The sequence below is a fragment of the Genypterus blacodes genome, unplaced genomic scaffold, assembly GCF_046128005.1.
Source record: "Genypterus blacodes isolate CSIRO-AG114 ecotype Tasmania unplaced genomic scaffold, CSIRO-AGI_Gbla_v1 ptg000271l_1, whole genome shotgun sequence".
Classification (NCBI taxonomy): domain Eukaryota; kingdom Metazoa; phylum Chordata; class Actinopteri; order Ophidiiformes; family Ophidiidae; genus Genypterus; species Genypterus blacodes.
The window spans coordinates 5,001-16,758 of NW_027467062.1; the positions used below are offsets into that span (position 1 = coordinate 5,001).

At 52.0% G+C, this 11,758-nt stretch overlaps 2 protein-coding genes across 3 annotated transcripts in view; one reads left to right on the plus strand and one right to left on the minus strand.

The window, feature by feature from the left end:
- Positions 1-6,045, plus strand: part of LOC143017146 (calcium-transporting ATPase type 2C member 1-like) — a 10,962-nt gene extending 4,917 nt beyond the window's left edge. The window contains exons 11-26 of the mRNA XM_076171800.1: positions 282-406; positions 574-671; positions 1,300-1,395; positions 1,630-1,719; positions 1,911-2,015; positions 2,442-2,598; positions 2,790-2,960; positions 3,047-3,144; positions 3,243-3,293; positions 3,390-3,556; positions 3,663-3,731; positions 3,962-4,078; positions 4,243-4,390; positions 4,530-4,625; positions 4,731-4,872; positions 4,952-6,045. Coding sequence (XP_076027915.1) covers positions 282-406; positions 574-671; positions 1,300-1,395; positions 1,630-1,719; positions 1,911-2,015; positions 2,442-2,598; positions 2,790-2,960; positions 3,047-3,144; positions 3,243-3,293; positions 3,390-3,556; positions 3,663-3,731; positions 3,962-4,078; positions 4,243-4,390; positions 4,530-4,625; positions 4,731-4,872; positions 4,952-5,076 — 1,855 coding nt within the window. The 3' untranslated portion in view covers positions 5,077-6,045. The remainder of the gene's footprint in view (positions 1-281; positions 407-573; positions 672-1,299; positions 1,396-1,629; positions 1,720-1,910; positions 2,016-2,441; positions 2,599-2,789; positions 2,961-3,046; positions 3,145-3,242; positions 3,294-3,389; positions 3,557-3,662; positions 3,732-3,961; positions 4,079-4,242; positions 4,391-4,529; positions 4,626-4,730; positions 4,873-4,951) is intronic.
- A 1,593-nt stretch (positions 6,046-7,638) lies between these two features.
- On the minus strand, positions 7,639-11,758 carry LOC143017147 (single-strand DNA endonuclease ASTE1-like). 2 transcript variants are annotated; one of them, XR_012965590.1, is made up of 8 exons: positions 11,490-11,758; positions 10,565-11,067; positions 10,180-10,488; positions 9,697-9,996; positions 9,031-9,463; positions 8,720-8,855; positions 7,853-8,434; positions 7,639-7,813 (listed from the first exon to the last, which is right to left on the minus strand). XR_012965590.1 is itself a non-coding variant. In XM_076171802.1 (7 exons), exons 1-7 carry the CDS (start codon positions 11,641-11,643, stop codon positions 8,008-8,010), a joined length of 2,262 nt encoding a protein of 753 aa, XP_076027917.1. In that variant the 5' UTR covers positions 11,644-11,758; the 3' UTR covers positions 7,639-8,007. The 2 variants fall into 2 exon arrangements, 1 of the variants encoding a protein (XP_076027917.1); XM_076171802.1 differs by having other exon boundaries at positions 7,639-8,434.

Consider the following 11,758-nt stretch of genomic DNA (forward strand, 5'->3'; position numbering starts at 1 on the left):
TCAGGGGGCAGTGTGGAGGTCAGGGGGCAGTGTGGAGGTCAGGGGGGCAGTGTGGAGGTCAGGAACACAGAAGGGCGGAGCTCAGGATAACATAGACATCCATTCATCAACATAAACACTATCAGCCATTTATTGTGACACGAAGCACACAGACACACACACACACACACCCTTATTCTCACTGAGTGATTCTCTCTATGTGCTCAGGACGTCTGGCCTTCCTAACTGATGTCCTTAAAGTACTGTGCTGGTTATTGATTATTGATTCCCCCCCCCTGCAGTCTGGCGGTAGCGGCCATCCCTGAGGGTTTACCCATCGTGGTGACGGTGACTCTGGCTCTGGGCGTGATGAGGATGGTGAAGAAAAGAGCCATCATCAAGAAACTTCCCATCGTGGAGACTCTCGGTGTGTGTGTGTGTGTGTGTGTGTGTGTGTGTGTGTGTGTGTGTGTGTGTGTGTGTGTGTGTGTGTGTGTGTGTGTGTGTGTGTGTGTGTGTGTGTGTGTGTGTGTGTGTGTGTGTGTGTGTGTGTGTGTGTGTTAACATCACTTCTGGCTCTGGTTTCCCCATCAGGCTGCTGTAACGTGATCTGTTCAGACAAGACAGGAACTCTGACCAAAAACGAGATGACGGTCACTCAGCTGTTCACGTCTGACGGACTCCACGCCGAGGTCTGCTTACCTTCCCCTCACCTTCATCCACCTTCCCCTCACCTTCCCCTCACCTTCTCCTCACCTTCCCCTCACCTTCATCCACCTTCCCCTCACCTCACCTTCCCCTCACCTCACCTTCCCCTCACCTTCATCCACCTTCCCCTCACCTTCCCCTCACCTTCTCCTCACCTTCCCCTCACCTTCATCCACCTTCCCCTCACCTCACCTTCCCCTCACCTCACCTTCCCCTCACCTTCATCCACCTTCCCCTCACCTTCCCCTCACCTTCCCCTCACCTTCATCCACCTTCCCCTCACCTCACCTTCCCCTCACCTTCATCCACCTTCCCCTCACCTCACCTTCCCCTCACCTTCCCCTCACCTTCATCCACCTTCCCCTCACCTTCCCCTCACCTTCCCCTCACCTCACCTTCCCCTCACCTCACCTTCCCCTCACCTCACCTTCCCCTCACCTCACCTTCCCCTCACCTTCCCCTCACCTTCTCCTCACCTTCCCCTCACCTTCTCCTCACCTTCTCCTCACCTGACCAGTCTCACACCTTTCTTCAGCTTACAGTTTGTAGGACCTGAGCAGTGTGAGTGTGCGTGTTGTTTCTGAGTTGTGGGTCCGTGTTATTGTGCCTCAGGTGACGGGCGTCGGCTACAACGGAGCAGGAGAGGTTCTGCTGGAGGGAGAAAACATCCACGGCTTCTCCTGTCCCTCCATCAGCAAGATAGTGGAGGTGAGGTGTCTCAGTGTGTGGATGTTTATGCTTCTGCTCTTTGAATCAACCCACAACAGTGTTAAAGTGTGTGTGTGTGTGTGTGTGTGTGTGTGTGTGTGTGTGTGTGTGTGTGTGTGTGTGTGTGTGTGTGTGTGTGTGTGTGTGTGTGTGTGTGTGTGTGTGTGTGTGTGTGTGTGTGTGTGTGTGTGTGTGTGTGTGTGTGTGTGTGTGTGTGTGTGTGTGTGTGTGTAGGCTGGCTGTGTGTGTAATGACTCTGTCATCAGGAATCGCACTCTGATGGGACGACCCACTGAAGGAGCCCTCATCGCCCTGGCCATGAAGGTACACACACACACACACACACACACACACACACACACACACACACACACACACACACACACAGGGAGAGGATGCTATCTTAGGTCAGTCCTGACTGGTATCTTCACACACCTTGGACATTGGAACTCAGTGCCTTAGACACACATGAGGTCCATCTGATAAGCTGATCCATAAACCCCTCCCCCTCTCAGATGGGTCTGGAGGGCCTGCAGCAGGAGTACGTGAGGAGGGAGGAGCATCCCTTCACCTCAGAGCAGAAGTGGATGGCCGTGCGCTGCGTCCATCGCACCCAGCAGGTCAGTGAACTCCTCTTCTCACTGCAGACGCACCATTGAGGTTTCTGCACAGCTGGGGATTTGTACTTCCTGTGTGTGCTTGACACCCATCCAAGGCTGTGTGTGGCTGTGGTTCCTCTGTGTTCTGACCTCTGACCTGCCTGAGAGAGGAGGAGGAGTCTGCAGCTGAGTCAGGCCCAGTGTCAGTAACATTCAGCCTAAGCTCTTAAGGCTCAACGGCTTCACTTACCTTCATGTCTGCTCCTCAAACTCTCAGCAAACATCTCCTGGTTCATGTAGAGCCTCCATGACACCTGGGGCCCCTTCATCTAGAAGATACTGCTTGTTTGTCATTGAACCAGTGCAATCAGAACAATACCTCAGTCCCAGGGACCAGGTCCAGCTCCACGTCTCCTCTGACTCTCCTGTGTGTCCTGTGTCCCTCAGGACAAGCCTGGAGTCTACTTCATGAAGGGAGCTCATGAGCAGGTCATCCGCTACTGCAGCTCCTACAACAGCAGAGGAGCGGTGCTGCCCCTCACACACCAGCAGAGGGAGCTGTACCAGCAGCAGCTCAGCTACATGGGCTCAGCTGGACTCAGAGGTCAGGAGAGGCAGCAGCTTGAGTCAATATGACAGGAAGTGGAGAGATCGTTTATGTAAAGGACAGAAGATACACAGTCTGTTTAATGGGGATTATACTGTCTGTCTGTCTCTCCCTGTCTCCCCCCCCCCCCTCTCTCTCTCTCTCTCTCTCTCTCTTTACTCCCCCCCCCCTCACACACACACACACAGTCCTGGCCTTTGCGTCGGGTCTTGAGATGGGGACCCTGACCTTCCTGGGTCTGGTGGGCATCATCGACCCTCCGAGGTCAGGGGTCAAAGAGGCCGTGGCCACGCTCATCAGTTCGGGGGTGGCCATCAAAATGATCACCGGCGACTCGCAGGAGACGGCCGTGTCTATAGGTCAGAGGTCAGACACACACATTCACTGAAGAAACGAGTGCTCACTGGGTGTTAATGTGTGTGTGTGTGCGTGTGCGTGTGTGTAGGGAGTCGTCTGGCTCTGTACAGTAAAGGCTGTCAGTGTTTGTCTGGAGATGAGGTGGATCAGCTGGACCTGCAGCAGCTCTCACAGATCGTCCCCAGAGTGAGAACACACACTCCCTCACACACACACACACTATACACACTCCCTCACACACACACACACGTCACTCCCTCTCCTCTCTCTCTCTCTCTGCACAGGTGGCGGTCTTCTATCGAGCGAGTCCCAGGCACAAGCTGAAGATCGTGAAGGTGAGCAGACTGAACAAACCTTTTTGCCTCCCACAGCTGGAAACAGCTGGATTAAGTTTGAGACAAACCTTGTTTAACACCTGGCTCCGCCTTCAGGCCCTACAGAACATCGGCGCTGTGGTGGCCATGACGGGCGACGGCGTGAACGATGCCGTGGCTCTGAAGGCGGCAGACATCGGCGTGGCGATGGGCCGGACGGGCACAGACGTCTGCAAGGAGGCGGCGGACATGATCCTGGTGGACGACGACTTCCAGACCATCATGTGAGTGAGAGGCGGCGCCCGTCGTCATGGCATCAGGCACTGACACAAACTAACCGTATGAAGAAGACCATGCTAACGTCCTTCATTTGACCTTTTCTGCCTTTAGGTCGGCCATCGAGGAAGGGAAAGGAATTTACAACAACATCAAAAACTTTGTTCGTTTCCAGCTCAGCACGTAAGTGGAACAGGAAATATAACAAAGCTTCTGTCTCCATGTGGAGGAGCTTAAGAGGCTCTAACACCTGATCATGGATCCATCAGGGTCCATCAGAGACCTACAGACCTGTAGAGGAGGAGAAGAACATCTACACACACACAGAGGAACACATCTACAGACTTACTTTAGACTGATTACCTGAACATCCTCCACCTAACGTGAGCTCTATTTCCCCTGCTGGTCACCAGGAGTATTGCAGCACTGACACTCATCTCCTTGGCAACACTAATGAACTTCCCCAACCCACTGAACGCCATGCAGATCCTGTGGATCAACATCATCATGGACGGACCCCCGGCCCAGAGGTACAGAGGCATCATGGGAAATAAAGGAAGCTTCTGATGTTAAAGACGTTCACTTCATCTTCGTCTCCACCACTTTCATGTTGTGTCTTTGTGTGTGTTGAGAGATTGGAAGATGAGTTCCATCCTCCTGAACCTTGATGTGTGTCTGTGGTGTCCCGTGACAGTTTGGGGGTGGAGCCTGTGGACCGGGACGTGATCAGTAAACCCCCTCGTAACGTGAGAGACAGCATCATCACACGCAGTCTGCTGGTCAAAGTGCTGGTGTCGGCTCTGGTCATCGTCTGTGGGACGCTCTTTGTCTTCTGGAGAGAGGTTGAGCACTTTTTCTACATCTTCTGTTGTATTTGTCCCATATGTGACAGATGTACGTCTCTGAATGTAAACAACAAGCTGAGTCTAAGTGGCTCCGGCTGAATACTGAGTGACTTCACCTGCTCCCTCTACTCTGCAGCTGAGGGACAATGTGATCACGCCTCGAGACACCACCATGACCTTCACCTGCTTCGTGTTCTTCGACATGTTCAACGCTCTCAGCTCGCGCTCACAGGTAAGAGGAAGAGGAAGAGGAGGCTTTAGGACATGTGACAGACCCTTCTATCATAGGCTCACACATCTGTCTGTCTGTCTGCCTGTCTGTCTGCCCCCCCCTCAGACCCGTATGGTCCATGAAATGGGTCTGTGCAGTAACAGGACCTTCTGTTACGCCGTCCTGGGCTCCATCATGGGCCAGCTGCTCGTCATCTACTTCCCTCCTCTGCAGAACGTCTTCCAGACTGAGAGCCTCAGCTTCTTTGGTAAGAGAACACGTGAAGAGAATACCAGCGTGTTTACATGTTTACAGGCTTACAGGCTAACGTGTGTGTGTGTGTGTAGACCTGCTCTTCCTGGTGGCCCTCACCTCGTCGGTCTGCGTGGTGTCGGAGGCCATCAAGCTGCTGGAGCGGTGGAGGGGGGGCGAGAGGAGCCAGCAGAGCGTGGACTGCTTCCACGAGGTATGACCCTCATGGTCGCTCCATACTGAAGCACTCTGAGCCCAGGAGGAAGAGGGGGATGAAGGTGACGACGGGGTGACACTTAAGACTGCTGGGAGGTTTTAAAGGACATCTGGGCCTCTGGGGCCAGGAGAACCTCTGGTCCGCCCCTGGGTCCAGGGCGGAGTGGACGGACTGGACTTTAGTTTGTGGGGGATAAAGGGGATGAGACCCCCGGAGTGAATCTGCTTCCTGCTTCACTGCAGTGTGGCTCAGAGTCTCATCTGTTCAGTCAGTCAGTCTTAACTGCTCCGTCCTCTCTTTAGGTTTGGTCTCAGCCATGTTGTTATGTTTATACACACTTTTTGAGTTGCAGCTAAGCATTGACCTTGATTAGTTTCATTTCCAGAGTAAAGACGTCCCTGACTCTCTGTAACTCAGAGATGAGGTCAGCAGGGCCGGCCCCTCTGTGTGTGTGTGTGTGTGTGTGTGTGTGTGTGTGTGTGTGTGTGTGTGTGTGTGTGTGTGTGTGTGTGTGTGTGTGTGTGTGTGTGTGTGTGTGTGTGTGTGTGTGTGTGTGTGTGTGTGTGTGTGTGTGTGTCGTCAGGATGTGAGATGTCGTAATAATAAACCATGTCATAAATGTCAGACTTTGAGTTTGGGCCTTCAAAATAAAAGACAACAGTTAAAAGGTGAATCTCAGATGGAACAGAGCTAAGATGCAACTCTTTGGATTGGATGATGACAGAGTTTCATCTCCACCTGCTGGACACCAGATGAACTGACTGACTGAACAGGTGACGCCTCTGGGGCTCATCCCTTAGACGCTGCAGGTCTCCTTTAGTCTGACGTTTAGGAGGTGTTGACCACTAATCAGCTGCTTCTCTTTGGTTGAACACAATCGTGTGGATCAAGTTGTTCTGTTTCCTCTATAGCCTAAAGGTTTACTGTCTTGTTTCTATCATCAAATTAATTTATTGTTTCCATGCTTGTAGCTTAACACACTGCAGCATAAATGAATGAGTGTGAGCTCCACAGCTGCTTCTGCTGCCTGGGACCAGAACTCTGAGGTTCTGCTCACATGGAGCACAACCTTCTGGGATCTGTTTAGGGCCAAACTCATGTGGCTCAGAGTTTCCTCTCTCCAGCTGTTGAAGCTTCCACATCTTTGGGCTCTGAACCACATCAGGTTGTTCTGGACTCTCCCAATGATCCTAAATCAGTTCTGTGTGGTGTAAACCAGACCTGAAGACCTGAAGACCAGAGTCTGAGTCGTGACCATATTGACCACAGAAAGATGAATCTGAGTGAGATATCAGAGGTGTGGAGTAAATGTGTCCTGTGGTTGATTGATCAGTAGAGCAGTGAAGGTGGACACACTGGCTTCAGCTCAGTACCATGATGCTAGAGATGGAATAAAAGGCTTCAACCTCCAACTCCAACTCCGGCAGAAACATCTCCTCTCATTCTGAGCCTTAGAGAAGGAACCTGGAAGGAACCAAACTAGGCCCTTTCTGAGGATGAGAGTGGTCTGTGATTTATGCTCCTGTGTGCTGAGATGTTTATTGGAGCTCCGCCCCTTCAGTCCCTCTGTAGATCTGCACAGAGCCGTGAACCCATGAGGTTACAGAATCAAATAAGGTGAAGCAGCTGAGAGGATGGAGAGCAGATAAACATGCAGGGCCTCATGACCACAAACGGTAGAAGAAGAACAGAGGTGTGAGGAGGTGTTAGCCTCGTTACATCATCACACAGCTCACTGAGTGAATCCAGGAGAGACGCTGACCTTTTATTGTAGAGGGCAGAACTTCTATCATTGTGCTGTAGAAGAAACAACAACATGGATCCATCAGGGTCCATCAGAGACCTACAGAGCTGAAGAGGAGGAGGAGAACATCTACACACTGATTGAGCTCAGAGGCATCACCTCCTGGTTCCTCCAGCTGGGACACAGCTGACTGCAGGTCCTGATCTGCTGTCATCAGGTGGGCCGACCTGAGGACCTGAAGGTCAAAGGTCCCTGTGACTCAACCAATCACAGCTGCTCTTCTCCAGCAGCTCTAGTTAGAGTTTGAGCGTCCTGTTTGGTTTTTCTGCTGCTTTACTCCATCACAAGTTATTCTGACCTGACAGGGAGTAGTCTCTCTCTCTCGCTCTCTCGTCTCTCTCTCGCTCTCTCGCTCTCTCGCTCTCTCGCTCTCTCTCTCTCTCTCTCTCTCTCTCTCTCTCTCTCTCTCTCTCTCTCTCTCTCTCTCTCTCTCTCTCTCTCTCTCTCGCCCCACACACAGGGCCTGTTATTAAAGTAAAAGTACACTGTAAATTCCAGAACTCCAATGTTCCCTCTTCATCCATGTCTTTCTTTCTCTCTTGCTTCATTTCCACAGATTTGTTGTTCACCTTGATTTTGTTTATAGAAATTTATTTTCCGGTTCAGTCTATCTAAACCAAAGTAAAGGAAATTTGACCCAAAAGAAAAAAAGTCAAACATCAAAGCTGTGGCGTCGGGAGGAGAGAAACAGGAAGTGGAGATTTGTTCCTTCTGTCTAAATGCTTTTCTTAGTTTTGTAAAAAAATCTTTCAGCTGCTGATGTTTGTGATGTGAAGCTGAGTGACACACACAGAGTCACACACTGTCCGGTTTATTTATGGTGTGTGTGTGTGTGGGGGGGGGGAGAATCAAATGTATATTAAAATTTTATAAATCTTTTGAAATGCTCAGGTGTGTTGTTGTTATTCTCTGTAAATGTTTGAGACGTTCTCCAGTCTGTAGATCGTTTCTTCACTTCATGTTTCTATTTAAAACATCACAACAGCAGAAGAAGAGGAGATCAGCAGGACCTCCTCCTCCGGCTCCTTCATCACTGAGCAGTGACCCAGAGTGGAGAAACCCTGAAGTGAAGTTTGTTCATGATGGTTCAGGTTAGAGGTTGAACATGCTGGTGCTGAGGTTCCTCTTCTCTAAGGTTTCATCAGGTCCTGGCCTCTCCACTCCTTCTTGCAGCTCATCTCTGGGTTGAGCGAGCGGTCGCTCCGCCCTTTGGTTGTGTAACGAGTTTTCCCCTTCACCAAATCCAAACTGGTGAGCTCCTCCCTCTGCGACCTCGCTGCAGCCTCCTCCTCCTCCTCCTCCTCCTCCTCATTCTCGCACGGGAGGGACAGCTGCTTCAGGTTGGCGGACAGGTCAGCCAGAGGCGTGGCCTGCCAGAGAGGCGCGGCTCTCATCTCGGCTGCAGCGGAGCTCCAGAACTCCCTTGTGATGGCCAGCAGGTGGTGGTACTCCTTCTGATCAGCAGGGCTGCTGTTCAGGAGGGGCTCCAGTTCACAGGACCACATCCTGGACCTCAAACTGTGGACCAGCTGGTGGAGCAGCGTTCCTTGGTACATCCTGCACAGCATCACAGTAATTAGCCTGGTTTCCTATCATCTGTGTGACTCAACACAGAGGTGGGTGTAAGCAGCTAATGTTTTCAGGTGAGCAGCTTAGCCTGAGTACACTGCTGCTGCTTGAGAAGCTTCTTGGAACACAACAGTTTGGTAACCACATCGGTTGCAGCCCCAGCTTTGAATACCTGGGACCTTATATCTGAACGTACAGCCTGTTAGCTCTGCAGACGGGCCGCCACCTCACAGGTTTACACTTGATGTTACCATGGTGATTGCCTGCACTCACCGTGCAATGTGGGGTTCAGGGAGCGGGAGACACAGCAGCTGGTTCAGGAGAATGCTGTCCTTCAGGCACACCTGCCACTGGTTGAAGGAGTGAGCCACGTCCCGGTTCACCTCCTGCTGTGTGTGAGCCTGCACAGCTACAACACACGCACACACACACACACACACACACACACACACACACTGGAGTTACATGCAGGTGCCTATGTTTCTTTTTGTCTGTGTGTGTGTGTGTGCACTGAGAGCCTGCACAGCTACAACACACACACACACACCTTTTGTCTCTCTGTGTGTGTGTGTGGGAGGGGATGCCTGCTGTGTGTCCATTGGTCTCTGTAGGTCCTCTGGTCTCTGTGAGTCCTCTTGTCTCTGTGGGTCCTCTGGTCTCTGTGGGTCCTCTGGTCTCTGTAGGTCCTCTGGTCTCTGTAGGTCCTCTGGTCTCTGTGGGTCCTCTGGTCTCTGTGGGTCCTCTGGTCTCTGTAGGTCCTCTGGTCTCTGTGGGTCCTCTGGTCTCTGTGGGTCCTCTGGTCTCTGTAGGTCCTCTGGTCTCTGTAGGTCCTCTGGTCTCTGTGTTGGTCCGGCCCAGCAGCAGGGCCTCCAGGAGCTCAGGAGGAGGCTGAGCTTTCTTCAGCCAGTAGCAGGTCACAGCCACCAGGAGGTGCAGCTGAGGCGGCAGAGGGCTCAGAAGGCTCTGGTCCACCTCCAAAGTCTCCAGGAACACCTGACGACGCAGCGCCTCCTCCGCCTGCAGCGGCACAGGAGAGGAAGACACTGACTTCATCTATCAGCTCAACATGTGATGCGAGCTAACGTGTGTTGTTTAGGTGCGTGTTGTGACGTAAGCGGCTGCCAAGGGGTGCGCCTGAACGTGCCGCCCCGGTGAAAGTGCCGCCGTGAGCCGGCACCGATTTGGTCTTTGATATGTAGAGGTTCTAAGTTCTTAGTTGAATGTTTAGGATGAAATCCTGAAAGCTTCACCTGGTGTAGAGAGCTGAGTGAGAGCTGCTGAGCCGCCCCTCTGCAGACAGGTTGGACCTGGATGCTTTTCAGCTGAAGACCTTCCCTGATGTGCTCCTCCACCCGCTCCTCTTCACCCAGCAGCAGCCCGTACATCACCTGCCGGACGGACCGGGACACCAGCTGAGAGCTGGGCAGGTCTCGGTGCTCCACAGGGAGGCTGGGACTTACCCTGTGCAGCAGCAGAACATTCAGGATGTCCTTGCTCATCCGACCCTGGACCAGAGGCAGCCTGAACCAGTCTGGAACACGACCGAACACCTACAGGAGACCGAGCAGAGGAAGTGCTTTCAGACGTTCTGCTGTGCTCTCAGGTTTATGTCTTGATAGAATTCACAGTTGCTGTTTATAGTAAATCCTAGGCTTAACAATTGTTTCCTTTAAGGAGCAGAATTCACTTCCATTGTGTTTGATTGGTGCTTGAGTGTTAGGTAAAGGAAGTACTTTCACAGCTGGCAGAGGTGGGGCTGTTCCATCAGTGAGGAAAGCTGTCAGGGAGCAAGGAGGGATCTGGTACTCCTTCATGGCTTCAGTCAAAACATGAAACACTTCCTCCCTCGGATCTCTCATCAGCCGTCGCAGCTCCTTTAGCGCCTCCTCAGGCTGCTGGAACTTCCTCAGCCAGCGGAGCAGCCCCTCCAGCCGCGCCGTCTTCCTGCTGTCTCCTGGGACAAACCTAGTCCAGTCTGGGAATCTCTCCTTGTCCAGCTTCACAAAGTCGTTTCCAGCCAACACAGCAAAGGTGGGCATGATCTGCAGCAGCAAAGCTCAGTTTAGCATCTTAGTGCACAAGCTATCATCTCATTTAGGTTGAAAGTTGAACTCTGACCTGTGGCTTGATGTTGAAGAAGGTGCAGAAGCTGGAGATGTTGTAGATCTTACAGGGGATGCATCTCTGGGAGCCTCTGCTCTTCAGCGCCCTCCACTGGAAGTGAGGGGTGGGCAGCAGCCCCGCCGGCAGGTCGAAGATGTGAAAGTCGCTGTCGTGTGAAAGCACCGGGCAGCGCCACTCTCTGGCCAGGGCGGCCACCTGCTCGTCTGCCTCTCCAAAGCACTGGGCGACCTGAACCTGCAGCTGGGCCAGCTTCTGTTTGAACACCAGCCTGCACAGCAGCGGCAGGATGCCCGTGTGCCGGCCCAGCGCCGCATCGTGGGCTCTTTTGATTCGGCCTTCAGCTCTCTGCCTGAGATCGACCAGTTTCTTATCGGTGTGGTCCGACCCTCCGTCCAGCACCACGTACGGCTCCACCCTGCAGGCTCTCAGAGCTTCAATGAACTCCTCAATCAGGTCCTCAAATGCAGCATACTCCCCACCATGATTCTGGTCCAAACCTGATCAGCCAATCACAGACAAAGTAAAGTCAACAAAGGATTCAGACTGAGTAATGATTCATTGCTTGCAAGTTTCAACTTGTTTCAAACTGACTTCTTAGATTCACAACAAGAAGTGTATCCATTTCTCAGCCTTTAGTTTTCTCTATTTGCATTTCTTTCAGAGGTGGGAACTAATTACTGAGTACATTAGTCTAGTACACTTGGATGTACTCGTAGTAATTCAGCATTTAAAAGAGGAATGCAGGTTTGATTCCACTGTAGAAATCAGATGTTGTTTCTGGTTACTTTAATGTTTGACTGGCAAAACGTAAAGTAATCACCTCAGCAGAAGACATGCAACTGTGTGTGAGACAGAGACAGAGAGACACAGAGAGGGAGAGAGAGGGTGAGGAGGGGACGGAGACACACAGAGATCCTACCTTCCTCTGAAGCTTCAGTGTTTCTGTCCGAGCTGAAGTACAGCTCGTAGATCAGGCCCGATCCGTCGATCACCAGCCGGCTGTTTGTGAAGCAGGTGTCACGGAAGATCTGATGGTAGGTCTTCATCAAACCGCTCAGATCCTTAACCCCCATTCTGATCCTGATCCTGAGTACGAGTCTGAGTGTGAGTCCCTGTCTGCAGCAGAGTCCTGTGCTTTCATTTCAGCTTTGCCATTTAACACTTTCCTTTCCTAGTTTCCCAATGCCA